Source organism: Aptenodytes forsteri, unplaced genomic scaffold, assembly GCF_000699145.1.
Source record: "Aptenodytes forsteri isolate BGI_AS27 unplaced genomic scaffold, ASM69914v1 Scaffold50, whole genome shotgun sequence".
NCBI lineage: Eukaryota > Metazoa > Chordata > Aves > Sphenisciformes > Spheniscidae > Aptenodytes > Aptenodytes forsteri.
This window is the reverse complement of record NW_008795126.1, coordinates 854,127-875,078: the sequence shown is the minus strand read 5'-3', so window position 1 is coordinate 875,078 and position 20,952 is coordinate 854,127. Positions and strand designations below refer to the sequence as shown.

The window sequence follows — 20,952 nt, the reverse complement described above, 5'->3', positions numbered from 1 at the left end:
TAAAAAAAAAAAAAAAAAAAAAAAAAAAAAAAATTGAAGCAAACAGAAGTAAGTTCACAAAACTTTCCTTTTTATTATTTGAAACTGGAAAAGGCTCCTTGGGTAACAATGATCGGGTGTAAAAGTAACGCACACGTTTTGCTCAGCTTTTTGATACCTGGGATGAAGTAGGCCAAGTGTTGCAAAGTCACGTCTGGCTTTTAGACAGCCCGTTCCCCTCAAACCCACGAACAAAAGGACGGGCAAAACCCCACCCCTCAGACAGGGGAGCACACCGGGCAGGCGAGTTGTTTAAACTACAGTTATGTTCCACACAGGTGTTTGTGGCATGAAACCGAGGTGTTTGATGTCAAATGGCATTTTAGAAAGAAAAGCTCACCTTTTCCCTCTGCACTACCCTCTGGATGAAGCAGGGATCTGGTGTTTCGCCCTCATTTTTAATAAGTACCACGGGGTACTTTATAGAGACTTATTTACACTCAAAGCCTGCTGGAGATGCCCAGATAAATCCATCGGTGTCATGTTAAATTGGCGAGTGCAAAATACACATGGAAACAGGGTACACCTGCTTAGGGGAAGTAGGAGTATTAATCAATGAAAAAAGTGCAGATTGCTTTAATTAAGCTAATGAACACAGTTGATCCAAGTGCTCTTTTCCTCAGAAATTAAAAAGACTGCAATCCAAACAAAAACCAGAACCGTACATTTTAATTCAGTGCACACACACAAAAAAAAAAAAAAAGGAAAAAAAGGTCAGTGGCACTCACAGTTTGGTAACTTATCTTCCACTCCACCGCCTGATCACACATCTCAAATATTTCGCTGTCCAACTGGTAAGTTATGCTGTCCATCTGGCCTGCAGCGCAAAGGCCAGCACGTAATCCTTTGGCAGCTGAACACAACAGAAGATTATTGGCCACGTGAGCAACCAGCTACAAGACAGAGTTAATATACTATCATTTCCTAAACTAGCAACTTGAGATTATACAACCCATTTCCACACAACACTCAACACTCCCATTAAATTCCACTAGTTTTAAATTAATAAAAAGCAATAAAAAGTCATCCTTGTTTAAAAGTAAACATTGAGCCAGCTGCATTTTAGTTTTTTCCTGGTAGCTTACACCTCCAAGCAAGCTTGCATGTGATTTGCTTTCTCCCCAGTACAAGTTTCCCAACTGCCATCCGACCTCTGCTGTCCCATTCCAGAGTAGCCGCGGCAGTACCGCACTGTTCACTCCAGAGGGAAGCTGACAGCCAAAGTTACGAGTAATTCCGTCCTTTTTCCTCCTCCTCAATAAAAAAAGAGAGAAAAAAAAAAAAAGCCTGACAAGTCCATGTGGACTGCAGTGAGTCTCCGACAACCACAACGCCTGATCACAGCACATTTATAGCTACGCAATCAGGCCCAAGGCAAACAAACTGGCTGGATGAGGATCTTTGATGCTTCTGTTTTCCAGCTGGCCAAACCCATGTGTTTTGGCAACAGAGAAAGCACGATCTAGGAGCACACACAGCCCGAGCACGTAAGCCAGTCACTTGCTTATTGCTCCTGAGCTAGAATTAAGCCCTAGGTCCTGCTGTGGCTATTGGGGCAATGCTGCTCTGCAACCTAATTGCAAGCGCTTTTTTTTATCCCAAAAGGCTTCTGCCAAGAGAGTATTCCTGCCCCTGACAAGTTGTTTTCTGTCTTCCCCAGCGCTTTCCACCCATCTGGGGTCAAGAAATAAAGCCAATTGTCCCCAAGATTTTCTACAGACCGAACAGGACGAGGACACGTCAGCACCAGAAACTTATCACCATCTGCAAGGCACCACCACACATTATCCCTGTCAACAGCTCACAGAAATATCCCAACAAGCTGGACAACTAGGGTTCAGGAAACAAACAGGGTATGCACAGGGAGGTGGTACAGCCCGTACCAAACATGAACAAGTACAGCAAAATACTGTACTGTTGGCACTGCTTCCCACAGGTACCACGAGGGAAGGCTGGACCGGGGCTGCGGTCGCATCCCCCTCGGCCACAGACGATGCTCAGATCCAAAATGCCTGCCACTGACTCTGGCTGCACTCCTCTTGTTCCTTCCCCTCTCCCAAAGTTTTCAGAGCTGCGAGTTGTAACTCCTCATTGTGTTATTCTGCTTTTCCCTGAAAGCACTGATGTAGCCATGCACAAAGGAACCAGCAAAGACGCAGGAGCGCCCAGAGCATTTATGCCAGTCTCTCCAAATTCGCTGTCTTGACAGCTTTCCTCACCCAAAGCCAAATCAGAGGGAATTTTCTTCTGAAATGCCACAAAAGCCTGCCAGGCTTTGAGGAACAGAAGGTGAGAAGAGAAGGCAGAGGAGTATTAATACAAAATTTGCTATTTTCATTGCCTTTGCTCTAGACAGAATAAAGCCACAGTGCATCAGCAGTTTTGCCTTTAATGAGGACTAGCACATTCTGACATTTTGAGGCCAATCAGGTACACTATAAATAAAAAGATGCTACTACAGGGGCAAAGCTGAGCTGTGCAAAGTTCCTGCAGGGCATCAAGCCTCTGCGAAGCCCTTCTCTCCAGCCAGCCAAGCAGGCCTCACCTTCGGAAGGCAGACCCTTAACACTGCCACTGAAAAGGTTCAGAAGGGACAAGCTACAAGCAGAAGAACCGTCTTAGCCTGGAGAACAGCTGATGCACAACCTGTGCCAACAGCCAACCAACAGGTCCTCGCCCAGATGACAAAGCAGACCTGTATTCAGCAGCGAGCAAAACACTCCGGCCATCTGCTATCCATGGGTTTGCACTCCCCAGCAGACTCCCGATATCCAGGGGAATTTAAGCTGCAGGTAACAACTACTAAAAAGATTTTATGACACAGCAGTGGAACATACCTACACTGCCTTTACACACTCAGCCAACCCAACACAGCAGGTCACAGGGAGGAGATCGGCTACAGAGTCAACGTCTGTACTTATGGAACAGTGACTCGGGTCTCAGGCCAAGTGCTTGTAGTGCATTCAATAGTCTGGATTTTCAATCTTACTTTAAAAACAAAAAGCAAAACCTATTAAAGTCAGTTATGTAAAACTTCAGGATTTTTATTTTTTCGGGTGAGTGGGGACACTGAAGGAAGGAGGAATCTACAATCGGAACTATGGATCCATTCGCAGCTGAAGCAGTGCTGGTTTTAAGGACAAACGATTGAAACAGCTGCCCAAGGGGACCTCTCTCACCCCTTTAGGCTGTTAGGGAGAATACAAAGCAGCCAACGTACTGGCTGCACCAGCCTAACAGCAAGCTCCAAGAGAAACTGGCCACCCAAATGCTGAACAGACTCCTAACAGCTTCAGGTATCCCAGAAATCTGCATCATCAAGCTGGAAACCTGTCTGCAAGATTAAGCACACGCTCTCCTTCTGCACACAGTTCGGCGGCTGCAGCAGAAGGCCGAGATGCCCCATTTTAGCTTCAGCTCACCTCTCTGCCCACACACCAAGGCTCAGAGAACTGCCACCCTTCCTCCCTCCCAGCCCTGCGTGATGGGGTGAGATCCAAGTCAACTCTTCCCTCTGCTGATGCCAACAGGAACACCTCTAACAGGCTGCTCAGAAACAACCTACTTTTTATAGCTTATTCACTACAACGGTAATAGCACTTCAGATCCTCACCTCTAACACTGAGGCAGGTTTTCCACTACTGACAAAGCAGTAGGAAACAAAGAAAAAAGTGCCCCAAATCACCTTCAAATTCCCAGAGGTTTGTAAAACTATATCCAAAGAGACAGGAATTAATCTTGTGAGTGACGTGACCTTCTGCTCAAAGTCTCTGCTGGAGACTCGGTTCTCACGCAGCTTGAGGGAACGCTCAAGAGCCAGAAATGGCAAAAAGCCCTTGTGAGAGTGAGAATAAAAGCTGCTCGCAGTCAGTGAAACTAGGCAGTGACTGAAACTTCTCCATAGAAGGGGCCTGAATCTTCCCAGCACAACACACATACGGACACATTTACAAACCAAAACCTGAACAAGATGTAAAGGCAGAGTTTTGTTAGACACTGATCCGGCTGGTAACGGGAAGAGGAGAAACCTGGAGTTTATCATCACAGCCAGAGAGCAACTGCTCTCTAGGATATATTTTGCCTGTAACAAGAGCTTCCTTACAAACAGCTCTCTCCTCTCCACACAGGGGTCCCTATCATCTCTTCCTACACAGGATTAATAACACGCGCTGATGCAAATGCTGATGGTTTATAGCACAACTCACAGTCTGTAGATTAGCACTGGCCAGGATTTTCCTGCATAGGACAATCTATGGGGAATCTGCTTCCTCGCCTGCAGCCCACACTTCCCAGTAGAGCTCAGATCTGCCAGAACACAGGTATCATGGGAAGAAATTAAGCCCAGGAGCTTTCTGAGGAAGCAGCAATCATCTGGGATGAAACAAGTGTGACTAGAAAGGGAACAGAAGGGTCCTGCGAGTGGAGCAGCAGCACCCACCTGTCAGCACCAACCATAAAAGGCGCCAGAACAAGCCACAGCAATATTAGGAGAATCCCTCATCGCTCCTTCAGACTGCGTAGGGCAACCTGATACAAGAATGACACCTAACTGGGGTCACATTAGTATCAGCAACACATGGCACCTTCTGCTGCCCATCACAGACAGGAGTCAGTAGGCTGCATTTGGATTTATTTCACAGTTAGTTTTCTTTTTTCTCCTTCCTTTACATTTTCAGGCCCATTTTAAAAGATCTGAGGTGAACCTTTCAGGTACAAAACCAGTTCTGAAAGCACCGGCTTCTGCAGTTTACACTCATTTCCAGTTCCATACCCAGCTCCTATAATAAAGAATCATCATCTCCTCTACGCTCAGGGAGACGCCCAGACCTGGAGTCCCAGGGACAGCACATCCACTAAGCTCCAGAAGCCAGGGCAACACTACGCACGCTGTCATTTACAGCGGGAATCCTCCCCTTGCTGCCAAGCTGGGGGAATTTCTCAAAAGGAAACCAGCCACTCCAATTACTAAGCCAAGGATGCAGGTATTACACCAGCCCCTCTTGACAACGCTGTACCCAGAGAAAGGTTTCTGGAGAGGAGGACGTGCTTTGTCACTGCTGATGCAATTTATCATTAAGCAGCCAGCCAGTCTGCAGCGGTGGACCGCGCAGGTTTTCAGGAGGGTAAAGCAAGTCTCCCAGGAGGATAGATCGGCCTAGAGTGCAGCAAAGGCTTAAATGAGTCCCCTCCCTGAAGAAGAGCTCTTTCCACAGGAGACTGCTAATGGTCAGAGCAGAGGGCTTGTGTCCATCCAGTCAATTAGATGTTCTTCTGATCCAGCTCTGACCTCGAGTTATTTTTGTTCCAATACATTCTTTTTGCAATAAGAAAGGTCTATTTCCTCCTCTGCAGGATCCCTTCGGCTATACAAAGCTATGTTACAGACTGGGAACAAGGACTGCTAGGGAGCAGTGTAGGGTGGCAGGGAGGAAAGGGCAATCATGGGTATTTTAACCGGGATGTGTACATTTGGGGTAAAAAGGCTTTATTAAAAGTGCATGCTTTTATTCAGAGGTACCGAGAGCAAGGAATCCCCATCCCAGCCCTGGCTGGGGAGTGCAGCAGCCTTTGCAACCCCTAGCCCTGTCCATCACCAATCACCCGTCAAGTAGCCAGCGACTGAATGTTCTTCAGCATTTCATCAAAAGCCTCACGGGAAGGCGCTTCAGCGTTCTGGAAGGAGACCTTGATCCGGCTGTAGAGACTGAAGGACTTCAGCTCCAGCCAGATGAATCCAAAGCGATCGTCATCAAAGAGAACAAAAACACCTGGCGTTCGCTCGGGGCTGGTGAAGCCGTGGCCAGCAATAAGCCCCGTCCCATAAAAACTGCAAGGAGAGAAGAATAGCAAAAAAGATGGGAGAACAGCCATAATTACCCAAAATTTAAAAAAAAAAAAAAAACAACACGACAAAACCCACACACAAAACTATGATCAAGCCATTGTCAAGCACACCGCCAGGTGCTACAGAACAAGGGAGTTTTGCATTCAGTCAGTTCTCATCACACAGCACAAAATACTGTTGATACCATTTTAAGAAAATAAACTCTCCATTGCTTATTTGGAGGTTGCTGCTTTTGGATATTCTAATTAGCACCTGCACACCAAGGCTGAATTTTTCTGTAGTTCAGCCCAGTAATCAATCTGAGATTTACTTCTGCAACTCAAGGATCAACCCAGGCCCAGACAATCCTCACAGAAAAGGAAAGGCATGTTGAGAGGGTAACCAGAGAGGCAAACCTGGCAACAAAACCCAGGGGAAGGGAGAGAAAGCAAACCCTAAAAAAAAAAAAGAAGAATCTAACTGGAGCTGGGGAGGAGCAAAGGTCAGCCTAACCTCCAAGCAAGCAGCAGGTGGAGCAGGGTTTTATTCAAACACAACTCGGTTGTGACAGCAGGGGCCTTCTGGGATTAACCAGCTATTGGTAGGTTTTTCCATGAGCACAGATGTTCGGCTGAAGGTCACCTGCCTAAGCCTCAGCTTTTGGGCTCTGTTTCCACACTTCATTTAGTATGCTGCTTCACTGACTCCAGGTCCCATTCAACAAGGCTCTCTGCATACTTGCACCTACTGCTTAGGGTGCTCAGCACCTTCCAGAGCTGGCCCCAAGGCACCAGAGGCCAGGGAGGGGTGGGAGAAAGCACCGTGTCCCACAGCCAAGAAACACAAATGACACACACAGAAACGGGAAGCGGCTTGAACAGATCTCCAAATATACTAGCTGAGCAGCTCTGGGAAACAAAACAGAAAAAAAACAAGGCAGGGTGGAATATGGGAGAGGTGCTAGCTTTAGAATTAACAGGATAAAATCTAGCAAGGAAGTGGGATGGCAGATGACAGCGTGGTAAGAAAGAGAGGGAGAAAACGAGAGTGTGGGAGATAGGGCAGCAGCGGTAGAAAATCTGAGCACAAGGGGCTGGGAGATCCGCATGGCAAGCATGTGGGGCAAGCAAATACAGAACACGCCTCAAAGACTCCCCCGCTTCCGTTTCAAAAAGTGTCTGGCACGACTAGGCTATAAAACCACTAGTCCCCGTTACCAAATTCGGCAGGTCCGGGGATAGTCTTCATTCCTCGATATGACTCCCATGGGCAGCACGAAGGGCTGGGAAGCTGGTGCCTTGTCCTGGGTCGTCCCCACCGCCCCAGCTGCAGTCTCTTCCCCCTCGGCACCTTCTCCTCCCAGGGGTTTTGCAGCAGGCTGGGAGGCAGCCTGCTGGGAGCAGTCCTCTTCCTCCTGCTGGTGTTCCTGTTCCTGCTCCTCCCGACGCACCTGCTCCTGGACCTCCAGGACGATGCGAGAGAGCTCACTGAAATCGCGAAGGTTCTCGATGTCGGGTAGCTGCAGAGGATGCGCCAGGTCGATCTCCACAGTCTGCTGCCCAGCTGGGATGTTGGGATCTCCCTAGAGACAGGAAGGAACAGCATGGCTGCAGAGGCAGGGTGCTACAGAGTTCAGACCTGTATCCTCCCCACGTTCATCATCTGACTTCTACTTAGTGCACCCTATTCTACAATCACCAAGTTGGCAACAAAAAAACCCCTCAGACCTTTTTCATTGTTCCCTGAGCTGTCTATGTCACCTCTGCTTTCCCCCTCCCAGAAACAGAATTTTAAATCAAAAGCTACGAGCCAGGCTGTACTTGCAAGGGTGAAAGAAAGTCAAAGCTGCAACTGCATTTTGTCAGAATCTCTCCCTGCAGAGAGGAAGGAGCTCACTAGCCTGGCTTCAGTGAAGAGCTGCCAACATTTGGTACCTGCTCCTCAGATACATGTGAGTGATCTCCAGTGACCTGCTACCAGCTGCTTACAGAAAGCAGCTGGAAGGGAGACAAAAGGAAGGGGGAGTCAGGTGGCCTCATGAGAAACTTTGCAGAGCAGGTTCTAGCTACTCCGCACGTGTTAAGATTCACCCAATGCCACCAATCTCCACAAGGAACAGGATCTGGGATGGCAACAACTGACTACCTCCCAGACAGAGATCCATGGCATCAAGAAGAGAATACTTTAACAAGCATCTGAGAGAAAGAAAAATGCACTCACGGTGATTTTAGTCCCCTTCGCTTTCTTTCCATGAAAGCTCAACATGACAATCTCCAGCCCATGGCTCCCGTACGTTCCTTTGAAAAGACCTGGCTTTATAAGGTCATCAGGGCTGCTAGGAGGGAGGTAGATGCGTCGGTATGTCAAGCAGTTGCTGTGCAAAAACCAAAAGGTCAGAGAGGTTAAGAGAGAATCCCTCAACACAAAGAATGTGTTTGCAGCCTGCTCCTCCAGGCAGCTTTGGGATGTCATCACAAGAGAGGTGGGATCTGTGTTTTCAGCAATACCAACAAGCTTAACATCTCGTTTTAGGCCTATGCAAGCACTCCCTCCCTTCATTTCTCTCTACCAGTCCTTGTTAGCACACCAAGAGGCTCCTGCAGCAAGGTCACAGTAAAGCTCCTCACTCCCTGGGATTTCCGGAGGACCAGAGAGTGAAGCATAGTTAAACATCTGCTACAGCAAGGTGGCTGCTATTAGAAGTTTGGAGTGACGGTTAAAAAAAAAACTCAAGTTCTCAGGGACTGTCTGATTTCTGCCTAGCGCACTACAAAGCATATTGCTTACTAATATGGATAATAAGCAGATAACTCCTTGGGATCACAGGTATTTGCTCTGTCTTCAAATTAAACACAGTTAAATAACTCAAAACCATCTTACTGTGCACAGTTATTGTAAAGAACTTGGAACCTTATTATTACTGCTGCCATTACATCTCATCTCTCTGTACAACTGGAAAGCGCTGTGCTTCACCGTATCTTTGCACAGAGCCTGCAGAGACAGAACATTCCTCTGGCTGTTAAAGCCCATTGCAAGCACCCCATCTTTGGAACAAATGATCCAACGTGCTCTTGAAGTTGCAGCAGCCTCAATACCTAGAAAGAGCTGGTGCCCTTACTCATATTGGCTGGTGTAGATGAACTTCATCAAGATGAGCTCTTGCATATGTTCATGGAAGATGTCTTCCAGGGTCCGACCCCATTCTTCCCTTAGCCACGTCCGGAATTCCTGCAGCACAAGGAGAAGGGAAAAGCGGGAAGATAAAGGCATTTCATTTGCGACAGTGACGCACCCCAACATGACTTCACCTCGTCAGCACGATTCACTGGCAGAGCCACAGAGAGGGCATATGCTCTGCCAAAGACAGAGGATCACGGCTGGATTTGGGAACAAGCACGTGTTGCTACAGAGCTGGCTTGGGAATATGCTTAACAAGTAGTGATAACGGTAACTGCCCTATACTTGTCAGACTCCACACAATAAACATGCTTCCCTTCAAATAAATCACAGGTAGGACCAATATGCCTCCTCGGAATAAAAGCATAAGCGTCACCTGTTACTGCAAAGCAGCTGATCTACTGTTTCTTTACATCCTGACTTAACTTGCAGCACCTCATTTGTGTGCCCATAAGCTGACTCCTGTGCTCTATCCTGGCATGTTAAACATAAAAAGGTAAGCTTTTCAAGGCACTGAAGATTTAGGAGGTTAAATCCTGCTGATTTAATACTGATGCATCTAAATCCAAAGAGTGCTTTGAAAACATCTCCTGAAGTACCTCTACACCAGCTCTGACAAGTTAATACCCTATCCTGAGTTAGCATGGTAACAGCTGACACTAAGATTGCAGCCTACCAAGTGATATTCCAAACCTGCTTTATCTTCTAAAACCAGATCCTCCAATTACCATAATGCCACGCAAACTTAACGCAGTGCTTTGAAAGTATTAAAGCATTTCTCATCTGCTACAGAACCAGAAAACACTTAACTAAACCTTTCACCCAGCTGTTTCCCATTAGTAGACAGACTTTTTAAAGCATTTGTTAGAAGCAACTGAAGTATCAGATTTGTCACGTTTAACTAGCTGGCAGCAAACGCCACTACCTGGAACAGGCATTAGCTGAAGTTCTTCATCCTGACATTTATACCTGCACCTTAAAACATGTAGTCTGAGTCAGGAATCTGCCTTGCTGGGTATAGCTGACACAGACACGGGATGAACAACCAAATGAAGCTTTTAATCCCTCCACCAAGATGACAAGCAGTAGAAAGGTGCCCCACTGACAAGCAGGTATTCAAATGCAGCTGGTACTCAATATTAGGCCTGTGTCTGAAAGATCTTAATTATACAGACAGCAATACCACAGAGATCAGCATCTGGCGAGTGTTGCATGGAGTACAATGCACGTTGCTGTCTTTCTTTGGACAGGCCTGCTATCAAACAGGAATGGTGTCACAGCACAGGAAGAAAAAGGGTGCGGGGGCTCAAAGAGCACCTTGCCACACAGAACTGCTTAGAACAGCTTTTTGCTCAACAGGATGGACATAACAGCCTGCTCCAACACCCTGCTACGCACGGAGGTAAGGCACAGGGTCTCCACCCAGACATTCTGCAGGTGTAACGCTGAACTTGATCCCATATACTGGATCCTTAAACCACACCTTGGCAAGTACAGAAGAGGTTCCTCAAGACCCTGCAAATGGCCACCTTAAGTTTGGATTCAAGTCACAGATCAATTCTACTCACTTAAAAAAGATTGTAGTAAATCAGCCAGAAGCTACCAGCCTGGGTTTTCATGTACGTTCAGATATACAGAAATTAAAAGGCAGAAGACCACCTCCCAGATCCCAACATTGGCCAACATCTTAGGTAAGACAGCAATGCTTTATCTTCAGAAAGGGGACATACAAGCAGCCTTAATGCAGACTCTTGGCAAAGCACTCTTACCTCTTGCCTTCCACCTGACATCCGATGGTGATCTGTCTGGTTGCATTTTGTGGAGAACTCATCCTTCTTTACAATCTGTAGTTACCACGGAGGAGAATTTAACAGGTTACAGACCTGTTTAGAAATGCCTAGGATGATGTAACTAAGACTGCTTAGAGTAAATGCTTTACACAACAAGCGTTACTGAATTTGCTACAACAGTGAAATCATAAAGTGATACCGAGTGCATCAGCTACAGAATAGAGGAATAAAAGCAATAAAACCCCAGTGCATTCTAATGAAAGATAATAGTTTTAAGTTGCTTCTCTATTTGTGCTTCCTTCTTCAAAGAAAAGCAAACGACCTCTCAGGAAGCTGTTCAAAGCATCCAATGTACTGAATGGATGCTACGTCACGTTCTCAAGGTCTCATCTTGAAGAGAGCTGTAAAACAGAACAGGTCTGTGTGTCTGCTTGGACACATTCACCAGCTGCACAAGGCCATTTTGTGTAACATCTCCCCCAGCCTGTACACATACTGGTGCTTCCACCCTCCCACCCTGTTCCAGCCCAACAGAAGACAGTATAACAGCCTTGCTGTACTATTGCCAGTGAACAAATTCAGAGCAGGGAACAGCCCACGCAACTTGTCAGACACATAATGAGTGTAAAACTGGCACCCACACGTACAACAAGGTGGTGAAAGCCTCATCCCTTAAATAAAATTCTCATACAGTTTTTTGATTAATCCATTTCCAGAGCCAATGTGCATGCACGCATGCATTGCACCTAGGACAGATGTTGACAATGTTAGAGGAGCTCACCTGGATATGGCCGTTATGAGGTCCCTTATGACCATACATACACTCAACCGTCGCACATTTCCTCTCCATGAGATGAATCCTGAAGAGAGGTTTGAATCTCATGGGATCATCAACATGAGGGTCATGAGGTGGCAAGTACATCCACCCGATGATGAACAAACCATCTACCTGCAGAGGGATGGGAGACAAAGCATACAAGATCAGCCTTGCACGCCTTCTGTTGAGTTTGCAGCAAACAACTCCGGGGCCTATTCTGCAACAGGGCAGGAGCTGTAGAACAGCTTGCCGCATTTCCAAACTGCTTTCCAGCAATTAAACCAGACCATATGCACTCACAGCACACCCTTGGTGAAGAGGGAGAGGGTTTCTTTACAAGGCTTTCTGCACCACTGGAAAATGATCAGGCCTTTATTGCTGCAAACGACTTTGTGACGGATGCTTGGTGTGCAGGATCCAGAGGGAGAGACTGCACTGAAGAGACCACACAGCTAGTCAAACTCTAATTGGTTTGAGAGCTCATGCTGGCAGATACTCGAATAGACGAATTCTGCTTCTCAGGATTATCTGCGCCTTTTGGACAAGGAATTATTTGGCTCTATTATTCGCAGACAGCACAGGAAGCAACAATCTCCTCTGCTGAGAGGTACAAATGCCAGCCCTCTTCCTGCACACCTAACAGAATCCTTCCCCTCAAGCCCTGCAATTCCAGAGAAAGGATATTTTCTAAACAGAGAGATCTGAGACAAAAGCAGAGCAGCTCCACAGAGGCACACTTGTCTTTATAAGGTCACAATATCATGTAAGTATTGGTGCACTTGGATGCACTCTTATACCAGTTCATGGAACAGAATCTTGCAAAACCCAAAGGCCTCGTGATTTGTTACGCTTCAACCTGTCAGCTATTGAGCCTTGGTGCAAAGAACAAGGGCTTCAGGCAAACTTCTGGCCCAGCTCTCACCAATGCAGAGTCAAGCATTGTTCATCAACTGCTCTCCCCAGCAGCACAAGAGCTGCCAGACTCCACAGGTCTTGCACCAGTCGTGCACCAGTATCACTACATCCGATGCATTAGTCTTAGACGTGGCTGGTGAAAAGTATGGCAAACTACAGGAAGGAGAGGTGCATGAACACAAGTGCAAAACCCTTTGCAAAACATTCAGCTGCAGGCCAAGATAATGCAGTAAGTGATGGGCCAGTGCTGAAACCTCTGCTGTACTCGATGCACAAGGAACGGACTCCTGTGCCAGCCACTGGAATATCAGCATTAAACTCTAAATCGAGCCTTTCCCTGAAACTTTGCTCATGTTTTCTGTGTGCTCCTGTAGCTGTTTGGAGTACAGCTGAAAAACAAAAGGACTGTCTGGAGAAAGGTGGTGACGATGAAAAGATCCAAGAAGCAACCTCTGGGTCGCAGTCACTTGCTTGAGGGTTGACTGTTCAGACTTCTCAATAGCATGGAGACGGCAACCAGGTCTAGAAAGCGGTATACGAAAGACTCATCCGTCCTCGACACCACAGCCCCCAGAATGAGGTACTCACTCACCACCACGTTCAGCAGTCCCCCATAGGGCCCGATGTCCGGCTGCCATAATCCCAGGATGTGTCGGTATCGGTGCAGCACTAGGGAACAGTGAGACACCGAAGTGAGCACATCAAGTTAAGGAATTGGGATTTTGGGAGAAGAAAGAAAAAGGAAGACTGCTACCAGACTGCACACAACACTGACCAATACCACCCACAACTGCCTTTACTAAGGAAGGGAAAACCGGTTACACCCAACCACAGCCAGGCAGTCCTGGACCAAGGCCTCCCACAAGCTCACACAGATTTATGTTGTTCTCTGCAGCCCTGCTCCTGGCCCAGTGCAGGAGCAGGAGCTAGTTTCCAGGACTTTACAGAATCAGATACCTCACCAGGAATTCTCAGAAAACTTTTGCAACATGGTCCCGTTAATGCAAATCACATGATATACCCAGAGCTAAAAACAAATAAAGTATCTGCCATCTCCAGTTACCAAAAACGTACTTAATGCCTCAGACTGCAAAGCAACAGAAAATAAGGAAGGGCAGAAAGGTAGTAAGGAACAGGGAAATTTGAATATTTTGAAAGAATTTCCCTGCCTTGTACAGACAAACTTGTCTCCAGAGTTAAGCGTCCTTAAAAACAGCCACCGAGGGAGCACAGGCAAAGCACACAGACCATGCCAGCTCAGGAGATCTGGTGATGTTACCAGGTCAGTAACAGCCTTAAAAATTCTAGGTAAGCAGCTACATTTCAGCAGTGCCCAAAAGCTGCTTCAAAGTCCCCCTCAAAGCCTACTGCAGCAGGTGAGGCTTCTCCATTTCTCATCTCAAGAGCTAGGTGCGCTTTCAATCCCACCAAAATTGAAGGACAAGTAGGAATGTTTTCAGCAAGCAGGAGAAAACGCCTATTACAGAACGATCTTAAATGTCCTCTCGAGGAAAGCTGAGAGATGCTACTTGCCTCCAGTCCTTACGCAGTCAGCCATTACTTTTGTCCATATAACTTCCTGACATGACCAGTAACCTTCACGGGAAGACATTACACACAATCTGGCATTTTGGGCAGGAACAACAGGATGCAGATTATTTCCATGAAGATGGCAAGAAGATACTACATTTGCCTTACAATGATGTTCATGGCCAACTCAGAACGCCACAATAACCCATTTTAACCTACAGGACTGGCTTGAATAATGGTTTTTGCTTTGCATCAATTTATAGGAAGAATTGTGTTTCAGTGCAGCTGTTCAACAGCTTTGTTTCATTAACTACTTAAGATAGCAAAAACTATAGGAGTGTTTTTATTACACCAAAGCAGAGAACTTCCACAGAGGTTTAGGACACCAGGGAGGGTTGTCCAGAGCTGCTGCCAACTGGCCTGGAGGAGCCTTTTTCCTGTGCAGTAAACAATTTAAGATTGATGGCCTGGTTTCACCCAGTGAACCGAGCGCAGCACAAACAGCACTAAGGCAAGCAAGCAAACCACATTCCCAGTCTTCTCGTCTCAGTGCAGTAATTACATATTAATAAATGGTATGTGCAAAAGCCGCTCCACCCACCGCCGTCTGCCTTCTACCCTGTCTGGCATGAAGCTGATAAAACCCAGCTTTTTTTTATTTTTAGGACAGAAAACTTGATGCCAAGCTATCCAAGAGTGATGAGGACATCCCTCCTCCCCCAGCTCTTGTCGGAAGTACCTTCAGAGCTGTAGCTACAATCGATGGACTTTTCAACAGCGCGGAAAGTATCTGCTCGACAAGGCAAGCCCTTCCACTCCAAGACACATGCCTGTTGAGGGCAGTTTATGTGCTCACTTTGAGTAAACAGACGGCTCCAGCTGCAGCTCGGTTCGCCAGGAGCCATGGCGGCTCAGGAAATGTGGCTGAGTCACAGACGGAGCCGGCTTCACCATCTGCCCCGACCACCCGGAAACCTGGGGCTGCAAAGGAGGGAGAAGGCCAAAAAAATCCCATCACCCCCAGAAGAATCCTACCCACTGGATAGCAGCTTCTGTGCTTAGTGTGCACCACTACTGTGGGCAGCTCTTTTTTAATTTTTTAAAAACCCAGCTGTTTGGCACCACAGAAGTCTCCAAATGAGCTGACGGGAAACAGGCTGCAACGTGAGCAGTGCTTCACCCAACCTCACCCTCCCTACACACCAACACCCATGGCAGGGACACCTTAACGGACACATCATCTCCCTCACTTGCTCAGGGTGCTGTGGACTCTTCCTCCTGTTCTTTCAGGAAAGGAAGTTACTAGGGAAAATGCTGGTACTTGGCCAAAGGCCCAAACGAGTCTCAAAGCAAAAGCACAGCTCCATTTTCAGGCCTGGGGTGTTTCTGGGCTCCAGCGAGCCAGCAGCTATATTCTTTGCAGGGAAAACCTGATGAATTCCAGCTCTGGCTCTCCCTGGCAGGAGACAGGATGGATCTGACAGTTGTTTCCCTCCCTGCTCCTCAAAAGAAAACAGCACTTGGGTCTTTCTCCAAGGTTTTCCCTCGCTATGCACACTGCCTATTTTTCTCAATCCTGAAGAAGCCTCTTCCCTACCCGAATTTCTGAGCCCACATCCTGCCAAATGGAGCAAAAATACATCCACTGGACGCTTCAGTACAACCCCCACTCAGCCTGGATATTACCCACGTTGCCACAAGCAGCCCTGTACACTCTTCAGATGGGAAGGCAGCTTGAATCCAGCTAGGGATGGGCGAGGAAAAGCAGGGAATGCCCAAGCTCCCATCAACAGAAGGCTGCCCAGGAAAGGTCTAATGCCTCTGCTCTTTGTCAGAGTCAGACACGGGATAAGGAAGTGACACTAAGCAAATGCACAGCGATTCAAGCAAGCATCACAGTGCTGGCACACCACAGACACCATAGGTATGAACAGACAGGTTACAACCCCAGCGTGGGTTATTAAAACAGGAGGAGAACAGGTGCTTTCAGATGTTACCGTTTTAACTAAATCTCATTTCATTACCTGTGTCCAGCTTGGACAACACAGGCAGAGAAATGCAAAAACCTAACACAGGAGTGTTCAGTGAAATCTGCAGCCTTTAAAGCAGAGGTAGTTCACTTTGACTGGAAAAGACCTGATCAACTACAACTCTCAGGATGCAGCAAGATATCTAGAAGTAAAATGAGTTGGAACAATGTAAGCAGCTACTGCCCTCCAGCTGGTGATAACTGACCTGCTAGTGGAAAGAGCCAAGTGTCAGCCAGGCTAGCTTCAAACCCTGGGGAAAGTGATCTGAGCTGACCTGGCTAACGCTGCATGAATATGAATTAGGGAGCACTCACATGGTAAATCCTGGCAACACGGTCTTAATACACAGGAGGGGAAAAAGGGGGGAATGGGCAATTGCATCTTAAACCACACTGGCTGCTCCCCAAGTAATACAACACACTCCCAGAGAAAAGGGGCATGAGACATCAGAAGTTTGGGGCTGCAGCTAAAGAATTAACAACTGAGGGAACAGCACAAATTGCCATTTCAGAGCCACCACAAATGGTGCATTTGGGGCAAACACCCAGGTAGTAATCTACAAAGGAATCCCTCATCCTGCAGGGCAGCTTGGACGTGCCTCTCCTTCCCATCCAGCTCCAGAACAAGGCTGGTGTTGACAGGCAGGACTGCCAAACCTAAAACTTTCTACTGATTCCTGCTGTAGCACTGCTGCTGCTTGTCTGTCATGACTTACTTTGAAGCCACCTTCTCTGCGTGGCCCATGCTCAACTGCTTTCTTTAGCACAGGTAAGTCTGCAGCATCCACTCCGCTCATTAGCGTGTGCGAAAAACTACATTCCCAAGCACCAGTGAGTTAGGAACTTGAGTCTGCAAAACTATGCAGACCCAAAGGAGCATCAGAGACAGCTCAACACCCCCTCCAAGTACCAAGCAGTACTGGCTTCCTTAATTGACGCAAACTAATCAGTACTTCCCCCCAACTCCTGCAGAACAGTGAGCGTTAAACTCCAATGTTTCAGTATTCTTCCCTCAACACAACATCAGGAGGGAAAGAACAGTTTACCCAGAGCAGCTTCTTGACTGAGGAAGGCAAATCACAACCTCTGAAAGACCAGCAAAACATTTGCTAGAGAGGGAGACGGTGATTAAAAGGATTCACTGTGCAGGGAGGGAATTAGCATGGGAACCCTCAGCATTTTTCATTGGGAAGGGCTGTGGATCTGCATGCAGCTCATCTGGGTCAAGACAAAGCTTTTCGCCAGTCCAGAGCTTATTTAAACTTGCTTTTGGGAGCCCTCACCAGAGTATCTGAATACTTCCTTCTAAGAGAGGAGCAATCCATGAAGAGCAGAGCGAGTGTTCCCCTACTGTGAACAGAGACCCTCCTTTTTGCACCAAGTCAGGACAATTTTCTAATTCAAAGCACTTCAAAAGGAGACCAACATACCGCACTGCCTGCCTTACTCACACCGTCACCCTAAAGGGTCAATACTCCACTGACGCGCAACATAAAGAACTGACTAACCAGCACCCTCCGTACCATCCCAAGGTCCACCCCAAAATAATTTGCTTAAAGCAACGTCACACTCCATGCAGCATCTTGTGTGTGCTTAGTGCAGGAAGCATCAACCAGCAGGAGGTACGTACGGCAGGTGTAAACATCTCTGTACTCCATGTGCTCGTAGTCGGGAAGGATTTTCATAAAACGCCCCGACTTCACTCGTGGGTTTATACCTGAACAGACACAGCAGGGTAAGTACCAGCAAACTCTGCTCCACTGTAACCAGCACGTAACAGTATGATGAATCTGGACCGACCACACAGGAAAGTCAAACTCTCTTTTGACTTTACTTCCAGTTGTGGTGCACTATTTGTTTCCATCAGCCCCAGTCTCAGGTATGCTCGGTCAGCAGGATTACTCACACAGAACTTGGCATGTTCAAGATTCCCACAGACAGTATTTACAAGTGGCATCCAGTGAATTCAAAGTGGAATCAGGGTCCCCCCCAATCTCTGTAGTGCGACTGTAACGAGCACCGCTGTCTCAGTAAGACCACTGAGGCCAAGCAACTACATGGACAGTAGCCCAGACCTTGGACTAGTTATGCTTTCTAGCACTTAAGCTCAGTTCCCCATCTCCCACACTACTTCTTACAGAAGCACATTCAGTGGACAGAAAAGTGCGTGTGAGTCCTGCCAGTAGGCCCAAATTAACTCTTCTGCAATTAAAGAAGTTTATGGGACAGTAGAGAAAATGGGGTCACACCACCAGGAAACTGTTCCACTAAGTGCTTGCAACAGGGCAAACTGTTGAATCTGAGCAGGAGAGCTAAGATGGTGCATCCCCGACAGCCAGAAAACAGCCACCAAGCATTCTGACTTTAGGGTAACCATTGCTAGTTAGGATTGCTGAATGGATATGGACACAGTCCTTACTCCGAAATGCAATGAAGTCTATCACAGAGGTGGTTGTCGCACGTCGAGCGCGGCTTTGCCAATGGATCCTATGGATTCAGAAACTACTTTGGTGCAAAGGAAGACTGGAAATATACATGTAAGACAGACTTATTGAGGGCTTTTAAATCAACAAACCACATTAGACTCTGGAAATCCCTGAACCTGAAAACAGTCAGAAGGTGGGAGAGTACTTAGGAAAGTATCACATAAGCTTGCCCTCTTCTCGATCTTCCCTGGGTGACTGCTCACAGCCATGGCTGGGAGATACAGTACTGGGGCTAGAGAGAGACCATTGTTCTGAGCCAGTAAGGCCATTTTTACATATAACTTGTGTATAAAAAAAGCACTAAATATCACTTTAATATATCTGAACCATGGAACTATTGCAGTGAAAAAGACTGCAGGTCATGAAGAGATGTTCTGCCATTTAAGGCTGGCAATGCAGAATTAAGATCCGATATGGTATGTGCTATATGGCTGTTACTCTCAAGTGCTAATGAGACTTCTCTGTGAACATCTAAGTGCTGGCTCAGCATCACTCAGCCCTCCCACCCAGGAAAATTAGGCAGTTCCAGTCCTACTGCACAAATAGGTAAAGAGGGACACTAGGTGATGAAATATTTTGCCCGTGGATGCTCAGCAAGTCTATTACAGATGGGATTAAAACCCTTTTACCTGTTCTTTTTTCCAGCATTAAGGTCAATGCTTGAGGTCATCGCTGCTTCAAGGTTCAGCAAATACAGTACATGTAGAAGCTGAGCCAGATTTTGGATCTGCAAAGCCTACAGAGACCTCTCATGACTGTAACCTGGGACAATGACAGTTTTTGTTTCATAAAGCAGGACTTTATTTGAACAGCCAGAAGCCACAATTCATGTGCTGCAGGTTAAATCTTGTTCTTTATCCTACGGACCACAGGTAACTCCCTTACAAATTTGTGGTGGGGAACCAAGACAACACAGCCTGGCAGTGCCGGTATGGGAGCTCTTGGGGGCTTCACAAGGCTCCAGCTCAGCTTCTGACCGCAAAGGGCAAGATTTGGTGACAGGGGAGACAGCCTCACCATGGATCCAGGCCTCCATTCAGTCCTTAGCCTACCTTGGTTTCTCTCCTCTGATGATGCCCCCTCCCCACTCTAAGACAGAAGATGTGCATCTACCTTACAGAAGGCACAGTGGGTCTAAGGAGTTGGGGTCCCACTCCCACAGATGTTCCTAAAACACACCGACACCTCAGCAGAGGCCCAGCCCTGCCAGGCTCTCCTCCTGCAGGAGCAGCCCGGAGGAACACTCATCCCTTTAACTACAGCACTCTCCCATTGTCAGCGTGTTAACGGCATCCTTTCACTGAGATCGAGACTTAGCTACTTTAGGGCATAGGAAGCCTCCAGCTATGAAAAATATCAGTTAATTCCTTAGCAAGATCTAAAAATGGCAAAACAGGAAAGGATGAAAAACCCTCAATACACTTTATTATTAATTTAAAATACACGCTCTTTTCCTGCCAACGGACTGGGGGACATAGACTTCCCAATTCTTCGCATCTGCTTAGTATTAAATAAAACCCCAAAATGTCAACTTCACAGATGAAACCCCTGCCATTAGAAAGTAAGTCTGAGTAACTTATACTGTCAAAGTTTAATAAATATTCAACATGTATATGCCTTCAAAATTAATACTAAGCAAGGACATAGAGATCTATATCAGCTTTATCACTTACGCTTGGCATAAACATCTCGACAGGACACTCCGGTGATCTCCAATTTCCGCAAGTTTTCACAGACGCCATATTCTGTAATGACACAGAGAATAATGTCAACTCTGGCACAAAGGTATTTGCTACCCATGATCTTGATATCTACTCTTCGAGCAAAAATGAAATCTTATTAGGTGGATTCTTGCAAGCTGCCACATTAGCCCGAGAATCTTACTGCTACTTTGAAGAGAAACCAGAAAACTAGATGTAATTATATTGCAGTTTGGGAACCTAACACATTTTACAAGCAATGCCTGCAACAAACACACCGTAAGGAACACACAAACACAGCAAAGTTACAGATGCTTACACCTAGACCAGAAAGAGTGCGAAATGTGGAAGATGTACTCATTCCAGCTGGGACTGTATGCCCATTTAGATCAAATCATGATTGTGTGTAGTAATTATCTACTCCCACTGAGGTATCCAACAGGGAAAACTGCTTATTAGGATCCTAAAGAAAAGGTCACAGACTTTAACAAGAATGAAACGGAGACATAAAACAGGCATCAGCATGTACAAATATGGTTACACTTGAAAGCAGATCAAATTGAGATGGGTCTGTTGTACGCTCAAACGCCTTTGATTGCTTACAGAACACCCTGAAAACAAAGCCATCCCAAGATCTTAAAGGCA

The 20,952-nt window shown here is 46.7% G+C and overlaps 1 protein-coding gene across 1 annotated transcript; it reads right to left on the bottom strand.

Annotated features, from left to right (window-relative positions):
* Positions 1-49: 49 nt before the first annotated feature.
* FBXO31 (F-box protein 31) lies at positions 50-20,352 on the bottom strand. Its single transcript, XM_009277275.1, has 9 exons — positions 20,281-20,352; positions 17,752-17,838; positions 13,155-13,231; positions 11,612-11,779; positions 10,810-10,884; positions 8,982-9,091; positions 8,084-8,237; positions 7,081-7,445; positions 50-5,866 (listed from the first exon to the last, which is right to left on the bottom strand). Exons 2-9 carry the CDS (start codon positions 17,804-17,806, stop codon positions 5,644-5,646), a joined length of 1,227 nt encoding a protein of 408 aa, XP_009275550.1. The 5' UTR covers positions 17,807-17,838; positions 20,281-20,352; the 3' UTR covers positions 50-5,643.
* Positions 20,353-20,952: the final 600 nt, after the last annotated feature.